General features: G+C 42.8%; 1 protein-coding gene across 2 annotated transcripts in view; it reads right to left on the bottom strand.

The window, feature by feature from the left end:
- The window catches only part of chst11 (carbohydrate (chondroitin 4) sulfotransferase 11), a 123,000-nt gene that overhangs the window by 43,192 nt on the left and 69,270 nt on the right, over positions 1–10,538 (bottom strand). For both annotated transcript variants that reach the window (XM_008293538.1, XM_008293539.1), the window contains exon 2: positions 1,853–1,938. In XM_008293538.1, the coding sequence (XP_008291760.1) occupies positions 1,853–1,938 (86 nt within the window). The remainder of the gene's footprint in view (positions 1–1,852; positions 1,939–10,538) is intronic.

The following is a 10,538-nucleotide window of genomic DNA, read 5'->3' as shown; positions in this document are numbered from 1 at the left end:
CGAACCGGCGACCTTCTTGCTGCGAGGCAACAGTGCTACTAACTGTACCACCTTGCAGCCCCAGATCAGAACTGAAATTCTGAAAACTACTTGTTCAGTCTTCACATCATCGTGTCACTTGTGCACATCAAAAAATCAGTTTCTCATTTCTTTGAACAAGTTCTAAATGCTTTAGTACATCAATGATTATGTTCAACTCTCTGCTGTTTCCTACATTACCAACAGCTTATGTCATGTTGATCAGAATGTATTATCATGGGTCTCTGTTGAACAGTCTTACCCCCACAACATGTAGGCATTAGTTCATCTCTTTACATGCAAAATGGTTGAACAAGTAGTCATCATATGTGAAGCATATTTCTGTACATTTCAATTAGACTGTTTTTCTAAATGTGTCCTGAATTGGCAAGTTGCTCCCAGGTGAATCCTGACTTTCTCTAATGAAGGGAAGTGTGTGCAGCATTACATAGATCAGCCCATGATCAATCAGTTTTCTGAAATAGCTCCAAGGTGCAGCTCATGAACCATCAACTGGCAGGTATATAGTAGACTGCACTGTAACTCCTACAGCACTGCATGTACACTTTTCTCTAAGGAGGCTGTCCTATGTACACATTTCTACTTTTGTTTTTGTCTTTGTGCTGTGCAGTTCTGTCTCTTCCTTTCTGTATCGCAGTGACATGGTCTGTCTACTAATTACAGTACAAACAGTAAATGTGAATCTTGTCCACTCTCTTGCAATCAGTCTCCCACATGCACTACGGTGTAACTCACAGTTTATAATAACTGTCATCAAAACTTTATCCATCGTTTACATCAGCAGTACCTGCCTTCTGCAGGTGTTTTGCTATTCGTATGAATTCTTTTGAGAAATGCACTGACTGTTTTGCAATTGTCGAGGATGATTTGATTCCAAAGCGACTGAGAAACACTGTGCTAGGAACAGCATCACTGACACAGTTCTTTAAGATCACTTAGAAATCAGAAACTTTTTGAATTTTGATCAAACCTATAACACGGCTTCTCACCCTAACCCTCATAAAGGTGTTAATGTGGTCGAGTTTTGTACATAAAATCCTGCCCAGTGCGGCTGCAGTAGTAACTATGAACGGAGGCTGCTGTGCTAACTCAGCAGCTAAGACCTTTGTCACCATCTCCATTTCCTCCCTCCGTCTCTCTTCACCGTAAACTGCCCAATAAAACACCAAAGTCATTAAAACAGCATCCTATAATATGCTTTAATTTCATGCCAGCAGTCACATCGTTATAGCAGGTGTCGTGTTCTCAACGGCTGCCATCTTGTGAGGCTCTTTAAATCTAAATTGTAAAACGCTAAATGAAGTGAGGCTTCGCTGACTGCAACAGACAGCGGCGGCACAGCGGCACATAATTATGGAGACATGTGAGGAGCAACCTGCTGATTCCAGACTCTTTACTGCAGCGGCGCTTTCTCTCCTCTATGTCATTGTTCAGCTTGAACAAAACCTCCGTCCTTTTTTTGGTCCCTTGTTGTCGGCTCTCATTCCTGAAAGACCGAAGATGGCTTTATTGCCACGAGGCCCCGACCAGCAGACCAAAGATCATCAGTGTCCATAATGCTAATTCTGTCCTCTGGAGTTTTCACAGCCGCTCAGACTGCTGTCACTTCAGGTACCCATGCATGTCACGGGCAATGAAGACTGAGCAGCAATCCTTGCACACAGGCAGGCCAGAACACAAATGCTAAACTGAAGCTAGCGGAGGCCTCTGACGGCCTGTTGGGTCAGAACTCTGACAGCTGGGTGAGTACAAACAGGAGAACAGATGAGGCCGGACATGAGGAGAGAGCAGTGAAGGCAGCGTGTGGTCCTACCTGTGTGGGGTTGTAGAGCTCCTGCAGGGCGTTGCGGGACCCTTTCCTACAGCAGCCATCCACCACAAAGGGGTTCCTCCGCATGACTGCAAAACAGAGGACACAACGGTAAGAACGGAGGATTTACAAACCGACCAGCTCCGTCATAAAAGAGAATTCCGACAGGTTAATCAGTTTGTCAGGGCGCAGCATCAATTGTTGTCCACTATGGCAGCAGCAAGGCATAAATCCTGACTCCAGTCCTCGGTCACATAAATCCTCTGGCTCAGGTTCATTTTGTGCTGACAGATAATGGGTTAACCTTCTGAACCCAATAACACACCACAGGCTGGGAAGACATGTTATCTATTTAAAAAAATCACCAAAATGACATTTATCAGAGACAGGAACCATCTCCTCATCTGTTCTGTGCTGTTTCTTAAAATAACATAATCTACAATTAAAATATTTGTTTATTAAATTATTTGTAATATTTCTACATTATCAAAATCACTTTACTCTACATGTCTCATATAAAAATGTGGCCAGAAATAAACTGTTTGCACTAACTAGACCAGGGGTGTCCAATCCTGGTCCTGGAGGGCCACAGTCCTGCATGTTTTAGATGTGTCCCTCTTCCACCTGATTTAAATGATCAGCTCATCATCAAGCTCTGCTGAAGCCTGATAACGATCCTGATCACTTGAATCCGGTGTGTTGGAAGAAGGAAACATCTAAAACATGCAGGACTGTGGCCCTCGAGGACCAGGATTGGACACCCCTGGTCTAGACTGTGTAAGTGAACTCTGTGCTCTTGGGCTCAACATGAAGCCAGAACTAACTCAGCGGTCAGGTGAGAAAAAGTCAGCAACAAGCCTGTTTACACGCAGCAGATTAGAGACATGTATGGAAACAAAAGGTAAATATCTATTATATGTTGTCACCTTCTTCTTCTTTTTTTATTTTTACAGTGTTTATAAACATCTGGGGGCACTTGGACAGATGTTGTAAATGTTGATTATCGGTTATTATTTGTAAAATCAATAGTTAAAGAAACTTAGCTTTTTTGTTTTTATATGACTTATGTCCGACTGCACAGAGGACGTTTTCTAGTTCTTCCTTCTCGTCATGGTCGTACTGTTTTCCCAGCGGTGCAGGACTTTATATTGCAGTAAATAATAAACCCACAGTGAGTAAAAATGTGACAGCAGCGGTAACCACCCAGACGGTTCTGGGGCTTTAGAGAGTTAATAGAGCCACACAACATCAAAGCAGCCACTGTGGCCACATGTGGTAACTGCAGGATAATAGCACTGAATTGATCGTATTGACACATTAATGGGATTATTCTCCTGTGATTGGTGCAAGATTGAGATTTAACTCCTTAGTCTTTACTCCCTGCACCTCCGTAGGAACGCCGAGTTTGGAAGCGTCACTTTAAACAACCAACTGCTGCAAGTGGGAAGCAGAAAGCTACAGGGATAAATAATGAGAGAGTGACTATATGCCAAGGGCAAAGCCACAGTTCAGCGTTTGTTTGGCTGGATCTCAGCTCTTTACACAATTCGATACAGAGCAGTAGCTGCTGGCAGCGGCTCAGTGGGAGCAGCCAGCGCAATACTCCGCCTCCGCCAACACACTCTTTTCAATTACCGTGGATGGAAAAGCGCTGAAGGACGGCACAGGATCGTCAGGAAAGGAAACGAACCACTAACGAGTAAGCCAAGGATTTAATGGCAGTTTATGCCACACGTCATCGGCCTCATGTTCATGGATGAACATGTGCTCCTGCCATCAGGAGAGCTGATAATGACAATAACAAATGACGCACGTTCACACTTCTGGATACATTTTTTTGTTCAGTACATTCCCATCAAGAAACCTAGCAGTCAAGTTACAAAGCTGATTTGCCATTCACATCCCCAGAAATGAAAACGGTACACCAGTGTGGACGACAGATTATGTAGTGGAAATGTAAATAGCCTCATTTAGAAAAGAGGCTGTCGTAAAAACAGCTAAGCATGAAAGTAGGTGTTTCGGGTTAAAGTGGCACAAAGAAAAGACCTAACATGACAACCAAGTGACTGCAAAGGAACAAGAAGCAAACGCAAAGAGAGAGAGAAAAGAAATGGCCACAAAGAGCCAAAAACAGCAAAAAGATGCTACACAGAGAGACACAAAACAACCACAAAGACACACAAAATGAGCACAAAGACACCAAACAACCAAGTCAGCTGTAAAATGACCAACAAGAGGCACAAAGAGGAAAAAGAAATGCAAAGTAATCAAAATGAGATGCAAAATTATGACAAAACAGACAAAAAGGAGTAACAAAATGACCACAGAGACGTCAAACTAATGCGAAGACACATAAAATGTCACGTCAGTCTGGCTCTGATTTACATGTCAGTCCATAATCTCACTGTTTGTTTAGTGATACAGAGCCAGTCGCCAGTTCTACACATTTAGACCTCTGGACATACATAGCTGAGTGTGTGTGTTTGCCTGTGTCTACACTGTACGTTTTGGCAGCAGTACAGGCTGCAAATTTGCACATCTGCTGTGTAAAGCTGATAATGTCAGAATCCATATTTGCTCGCCTGCACACCTGCTCGTGCGCTGACAAATCTGTCGACCACAAACACGTGAATCTGTCTCTGCTTTCTGGCCAGTGCACACAATATCAGCAAAATGAGGATGTTGTTTGCGACTGTCAGTATTTTTTTTTTCTTTATATCTATTACAGCCTTTCTCGTTGCTCTGGTCATTCCTCCCTTCAGGAATCGATTCGGCTTCGTCTTCTCCTCCTCTCATCTCACATGTCAGTGGAGCATCAAAGCAAAGAAGAGAGAAGGAGACGGTTGATTTTTTTAAAATCCTGGTTAAAAATTAAAGAATGGAGCGTGCTGAGGTTGCCGCTGACCGCGGATCCAGCCAGTATCGCTGTATGAGAACTGTAATCCCTCTATTGGCCTGAACCTGATCCATTGACGGAACCCTGGGGAGCGAGCTGAGAGCTTGTTAGTGTAACGAGCCCCAACAGACAGCCATGACCTTCAAACGCCGAGGGGAGGATAGAGAGAGGCGAGGGATGCCTTTACACCTTCCACACACACACACAGACACACACACACAACACTGTACATGCATGATTAACCATGCACAGACACACACACACACACACAGTGTGATTGATAACCTTGTTGCTAAAGCTGCTCCTTAATAATGCAGTTCAGCGCTCCGTCCTAGTGTGGACGATGTAAACAGGCAATTACTGCCTTCTCAGAGGACAAAAGCCCTCAGTGCAATAATGCAATCATGGAATATTTGCTTTTTAGGTTCGCTCCCACTGAAAAGCTCAAACAACACGCGCGTACACATTCCCAGCCGGCTGAATCAGCAGAGCAGTGGTGGCTGCTGTCGACGCCGGCTCGCGGTAAAGTAATGAGGAATCAGCTCTGGTGTGTGTGTGTGTGTGTGTGTGTGTGTGTGTGTGTGCAGGCGTGATTGGACGGTGTGGTGGCACTGATGGGTCACAGAGCCATGGTGATATTTATCTGCTAGCACCAGTGAGCCTGACGCTAATGACGATGGGTGCCAAAATAAATCAGGGTGAAGGCCGGCTGAGTGCGAACACCAATAGATGCGATGCTTCCAGTTTATTTGTCCTTCCCCTTAGCAGCAGTCCAGTTAAAGTCAGTGCGCTGAAAAAAAAAAAAAGCGGTTTATTGTAGAAGTAAATGAGCCGCTGTTACCGTGGCAGCAGCATCTCACTTGTGGATCTGTGCAGAAACAGTGTAATGCATGTCACGGATTTTACTGTTGACCCACAGAAAAATGAGTGTGGCTATAAATGCATGTCAGAAATCATGTTTTTAGTACACGGTCCACAAAAACAAGGGTAGTAAAATAAAATACAATAAAATAAAATTGAAGAGACATGAAGCGTCCATAAAGGGGCACAAGGGGCGATGAAAAGACAAGAAATGACCACAAAGAGACACAAAATGACCACAAAGAGACAAAAAATGACCACAAAGAGATAAAAAATGACCCAAAGATACACAAATTAGCTACAGCGAGTTATTAAGCAACCACAGACAGACACAAAACTTGCAAAGAGACATGAAAATTACTACAAAAAGGCAAAAAAAGATCACAAAGAGACACAAAACGCCCACAAAGAGATGCAAAACAACCACGTACAGACACAAATCTAGAGTCAAAATGAAACCACAGAGTTAAAAAAAAAAACATTGCAAGAGGTGTAATATAATCACAAAGACCGAAAGCAACGACAAAGACTGCGACTGAAAAGACACACAAAGGAGTGAGAGGTGCTTGTGAATCTGAGCAAGGACTTTACTGCTACATGAACATCAGTGGATACCGGGCAAAAAAAAAAAAGTCTATTATACCAGGAGAGTTTACATTTTACCTACATGTTCACTGATATATAAAGAAAATAAGAACAAAAGGACCGCAGAGAGAGAGATGGAGATATAAAAAAAATATGTGCAGGAAACCATGTTTAACCTTTGACATACTGAGAAAACAATAATTAAAATACACTTCTGATGATTTTTATAATCAAGCATTAAGCAGAAAGAGGGATAACAAATTTGATTTTCGATAGCAACTAATCAGTGCTGCTTTGAAACACTGAACTAAACTCTGACAAAGACACTTTCTCAGCTTTTCAGATTTTTTTTTTTTGTTGGCAGTTAAGTTCATAAACATACAACCTCCATGTAAAACACCTGGTGCTCAACGTTCAACAAATATGACCAAAAATACTAATTTAATTGCATGTGGTGTTTCCAACCATTTGCAAAGTGAAACTAAGTTGTGTGTAGGTTTATGCAGAGAGGAGAGAGAAAAGCTCATCTCCAAATCCCTTTGTCCTCACATGGTGCAGAACTACCCACACACCCTGACATACCAGCTGCATTAAATCCATCCACACAGGTCTTATCTCGGCGCTCTGGTCTGCTCTGATGCCTCCAGGTATATACACAAATACGCACACGGTACACACCGACAGCGAACAGACACAGCTGAACTGTTTAATCTGCCGGTAATCCCGTCTGCGGTCCGTCTGCTACCTTTGACTGGCTGTTGATCCCTCGCACGCTGTGAAGCCGCTGGGACCGAAAACCAGCTTCCACGGCTCGCTGTGTAGCCGGTCTACACCCACCCAGTCAACGGGAACACAAGGTCACCTCAGAAAAGCCCAACACCTGGCTCGCTGGTTGGTTGGAATGGAGCCGTTGCCATGGAAACCCCTACCCTTCACCATCCTCTCACCTGTACCAGCTGGCCGGATTCCTCAGCTCTGGAATCAGGTAAGGTCATGGGAAAGTGGAACCTTTTTCATTTCCTCAGTGCTGACAGGTGCGCTATTGCAACACTCACACACACACACACACACACACTCACTCACTCATAATGAGGATGCTAATAGGCTCCAGTATTATGTTAACTATGAAGCTGGCGTTGCAGACTATTACTCCTTCATATGAACATGTGCATTTTTAAAGCTCCAGACAGCACAGCGCGTTGAATAATGCAGGAGCCCTCGTGTGTTTAGATGAGAAACACGAGCGCTGAAACGTAACAGCGATGCCCTTTCAGGTCCAGAGAACCTCATTGGAGCCAACAGATTTAAGGAAAAGCAGGAAGCTGGAGCAGAGCTGTGGTGGGAAAAACAAGCTGTATAGTCACCACGGCCGAATGTGATTGGCTGATTCTCCAAGTGATTATGCAAATTTGCTTTTTAAATGTTCAATAGATCCTGTGTCCCTGATGCGTGGCGCACAAACAGATTTTGCATTTGATGATGGATGTAGTACAGACAGAACCGGAGCCCATGTCTCATAAATAGCAGATGTGCAGCTCATAAGTTCTCCTATGAACAAGTAGAACGTTGCTTCAACTTCATCACTGTTTTTAAAAAGCCTGTCTTACATTTTGGTAAATTCAATAAGCAGAATTTACTGTTAAGAGTTAGTTTTGCTGCAGTGCACCTTTAGATGTACAGACAGTTAAATCATTTTAAAATTAAAAAAAAGAAAAAAGATGATTCTCCTTCAACACCTGAAGTCTCTTTTGTTAATGATTTCTCAGGATAATAAGCAGGATAATAAAGACACTGTGAAGAGACACAAATTAACAGTAAAGAAATCCAAAAGTATGCACCAAGAGACAAAGGTGATTAAAAATTTACAGTTTTAATTATGATTGCGGCTGAAAACTGCACCAGTGGTACAAAAAGCCTCCTCAATAACAACAGTTTTCTAAAATATAATTTATTTGCTCAATTTACAAAAAAAGCCCAAAATCTGGAAACATGTCTGCCAGGTCCTCTCAAAAACCTGCGGTCTATTATTTCACAACGGTTCAAACTTTTCTTTATAACTATGAGCGACTACAGCCACACCTTTGTCTTCCCACTGCTCCAGAGCATCTTTTAGGGATTGTTTTAAGGAATCCAGTGCATGACGGCAAAACTGAAGTCACAGAAAAGCGTATATTTGAGATCTTATTGATTAATGTGGAGCCAGCACCGAGTGCTCGCTGCATTCAGCCAGGAGCTACTTCAGGACAACAACCAATGAAATGATGTGTAAATAATTGCACCAGCTTTGATTTTAGAATCAGGTTTTTACAGATATATCAGCTCCATGTACTTGTGTTTGTGGCGCGATGAAATCAATTCGGCACGAGCCTTACTTGATAGATCTGGTCGACCACAGACTTATTTTCTCCTCAGGAATGTTCAATGTGAGATAAAACCTAAAATGATTGTGAATAATTTAACATAAAGGACATTTAAAAACTCATAAAAATTCATAGAACTACTGAAACCGTTCTTAACACGAGCGGTGCCGGCTGCTGCTGACCTATCACGGCGTGACAGGTGTTCATGTTGAGACACCTTTCAAAGGTTACTGCATTGCCATCTTTGATGTCTGTTCCCATGGTTACACACCCTGTTTGATATCAGACTTGCTGTAAGAGAACCGTCTTTATTATCGTTTGTATTTGTCTAAAATGCTGAACATGCCATCACAGCGTTTGTCTGTTGCTCAGTAGCTTGGTTTGTGATTCAGAGATATCGCTGATGATGGGATGTACTTTGTCTTACTGTCGTTTTTAATAAATGAAGTTAGAACAGAATTGGACAGAGACACTGGTGCTGTTCATGTGATTACACTTAATGGACAATTCCAGCTCACATGAATGAAAACTCTGACTGGAAGCTCCTGGAAGCTGTCTGAGGTACTGAGAAATCATTTTAAAGGACTCCATTTACCATCCTCCCCCTCTGGCTCACTCTTCTCCCCCCCGTCACCCTTCCTCCCCCCTCTGGCTATGAGACACCCCTGCCAGCCCAAACACTAGCGGCCCACTCCGTCTCCATCATGTATGCCGAAAGTAAGGGATGCTCTGTGTGCTGCACAAACATCCACACACACCACAAACAGCACACACACACTGCTCTGACTTCATCAGTGGTAGCAGGATGCTGTCACACTGACATTGCTCCGCCTCTCCTCCTCCTCCCTGTCACCATCATCCCACTGCTGAAAAAACGCTTCGATCTGAAGTTTATTAGTCCTTCTAAAAGCAGGTGGGGAGAAGCTGGGAAGCCTCCAGCTCAGCGCAACAAGCAGACCTCTCTTTCATCCACTAAAAAGCAAAGGGAACACTTAAAGTCCTTCCCAGTAAACCTTAATGCTTCCATGCAGCCTCCAGCATGGCTCCTCTGAGCGAAGCAGCACCGTGTCCAGGAAGGTCACAAGCAGACAGAGTTTACAGTTTACCTCGAACATAAAACAACATGTCTTTGTTGGCTCTGAGAAGGAAAAAGGACGAAGCGGTGACGTTTGAGTGAGAGCAGAGCACCATAAGAAGCTGCCTCTGCCAAGGAACAGGATTCAAGGAAAACGGAGCAGAGACAGAAAGCTCAGAGTGTGTCTGTGATCCATGTCTTGGTTTCATAGAGGATGCTGTGGCCATCCTGTACAGAAGGCCAGTTCTGCATTAAAGGAAACAAAATAGTAAAAACATCCTTGTGTGTGTTTTGACTTGTAAGAAAGGTTATAAAACACAAAGTGACCATTATAAAAGGTCAATTCTGACATTAAAAGTCGCAATTATAGTTAAAAAGACAGATTTTCATTAAAAGTTATCAATTTTTATTTTTATTTGTTTGTTTATTTTTTACTTAACACGATCATTTGTTTTTAAATCCTGGTGAACATTTCTTTTTTCTTTTCTTTCTTTTTATTTTAAACTGCTGGAAATGGCCTGTTTGTGTTCAGAGCTAAACATTATACTTAATAACTTTTTTAATGAAAGAAATTAAAGGTGTCAGTATTTTTGGTACATCTACAGGCATTCATGGTGCATCTATGGACACCATCTCCTCAACAGCGTTTGCTCTCATGCAGCCTCATATCATCACACTCACACATCTGTCTTTCACTATCAGGACATGAATTCACTACAGTGGTTCCGGTCGGGTTCACACCAAACATGCAAAAACAATTGCAGCCCATTAATGTTAAAGATTCAGCTCGTGCAAGTTGTGCGCTGTCTGTGTTGTCATTTTAGTGACTCTGGTTGGTTGTGGCTCATTCTGCACTTCTCTGATTACGGCTGCAACTGAGTTCACACTGGTTTTTTATTTATTTATTTTTAT

Source organism: Stegastes partitus, unplaced genomic scaffold, assembly GCF_000690725.1.
Source record: "Stegastes partitus isolate 25-593 unplaced genomic scaffold, Stegastes_partitus-1.0.2 Scaffold893, whole genome shotgun sequence".
Taxonomy (NCBI): domain Eukaryota; kingdom Metazoa; phylum Chordata; class Actinopteri; family Pomacentridae; genus Stegastes; species Stegastes partitus.
Note: the sequence above shows the minus strand (reverse complement) of the source record. Positions and strands in the feature narration are given on the sequence as shown.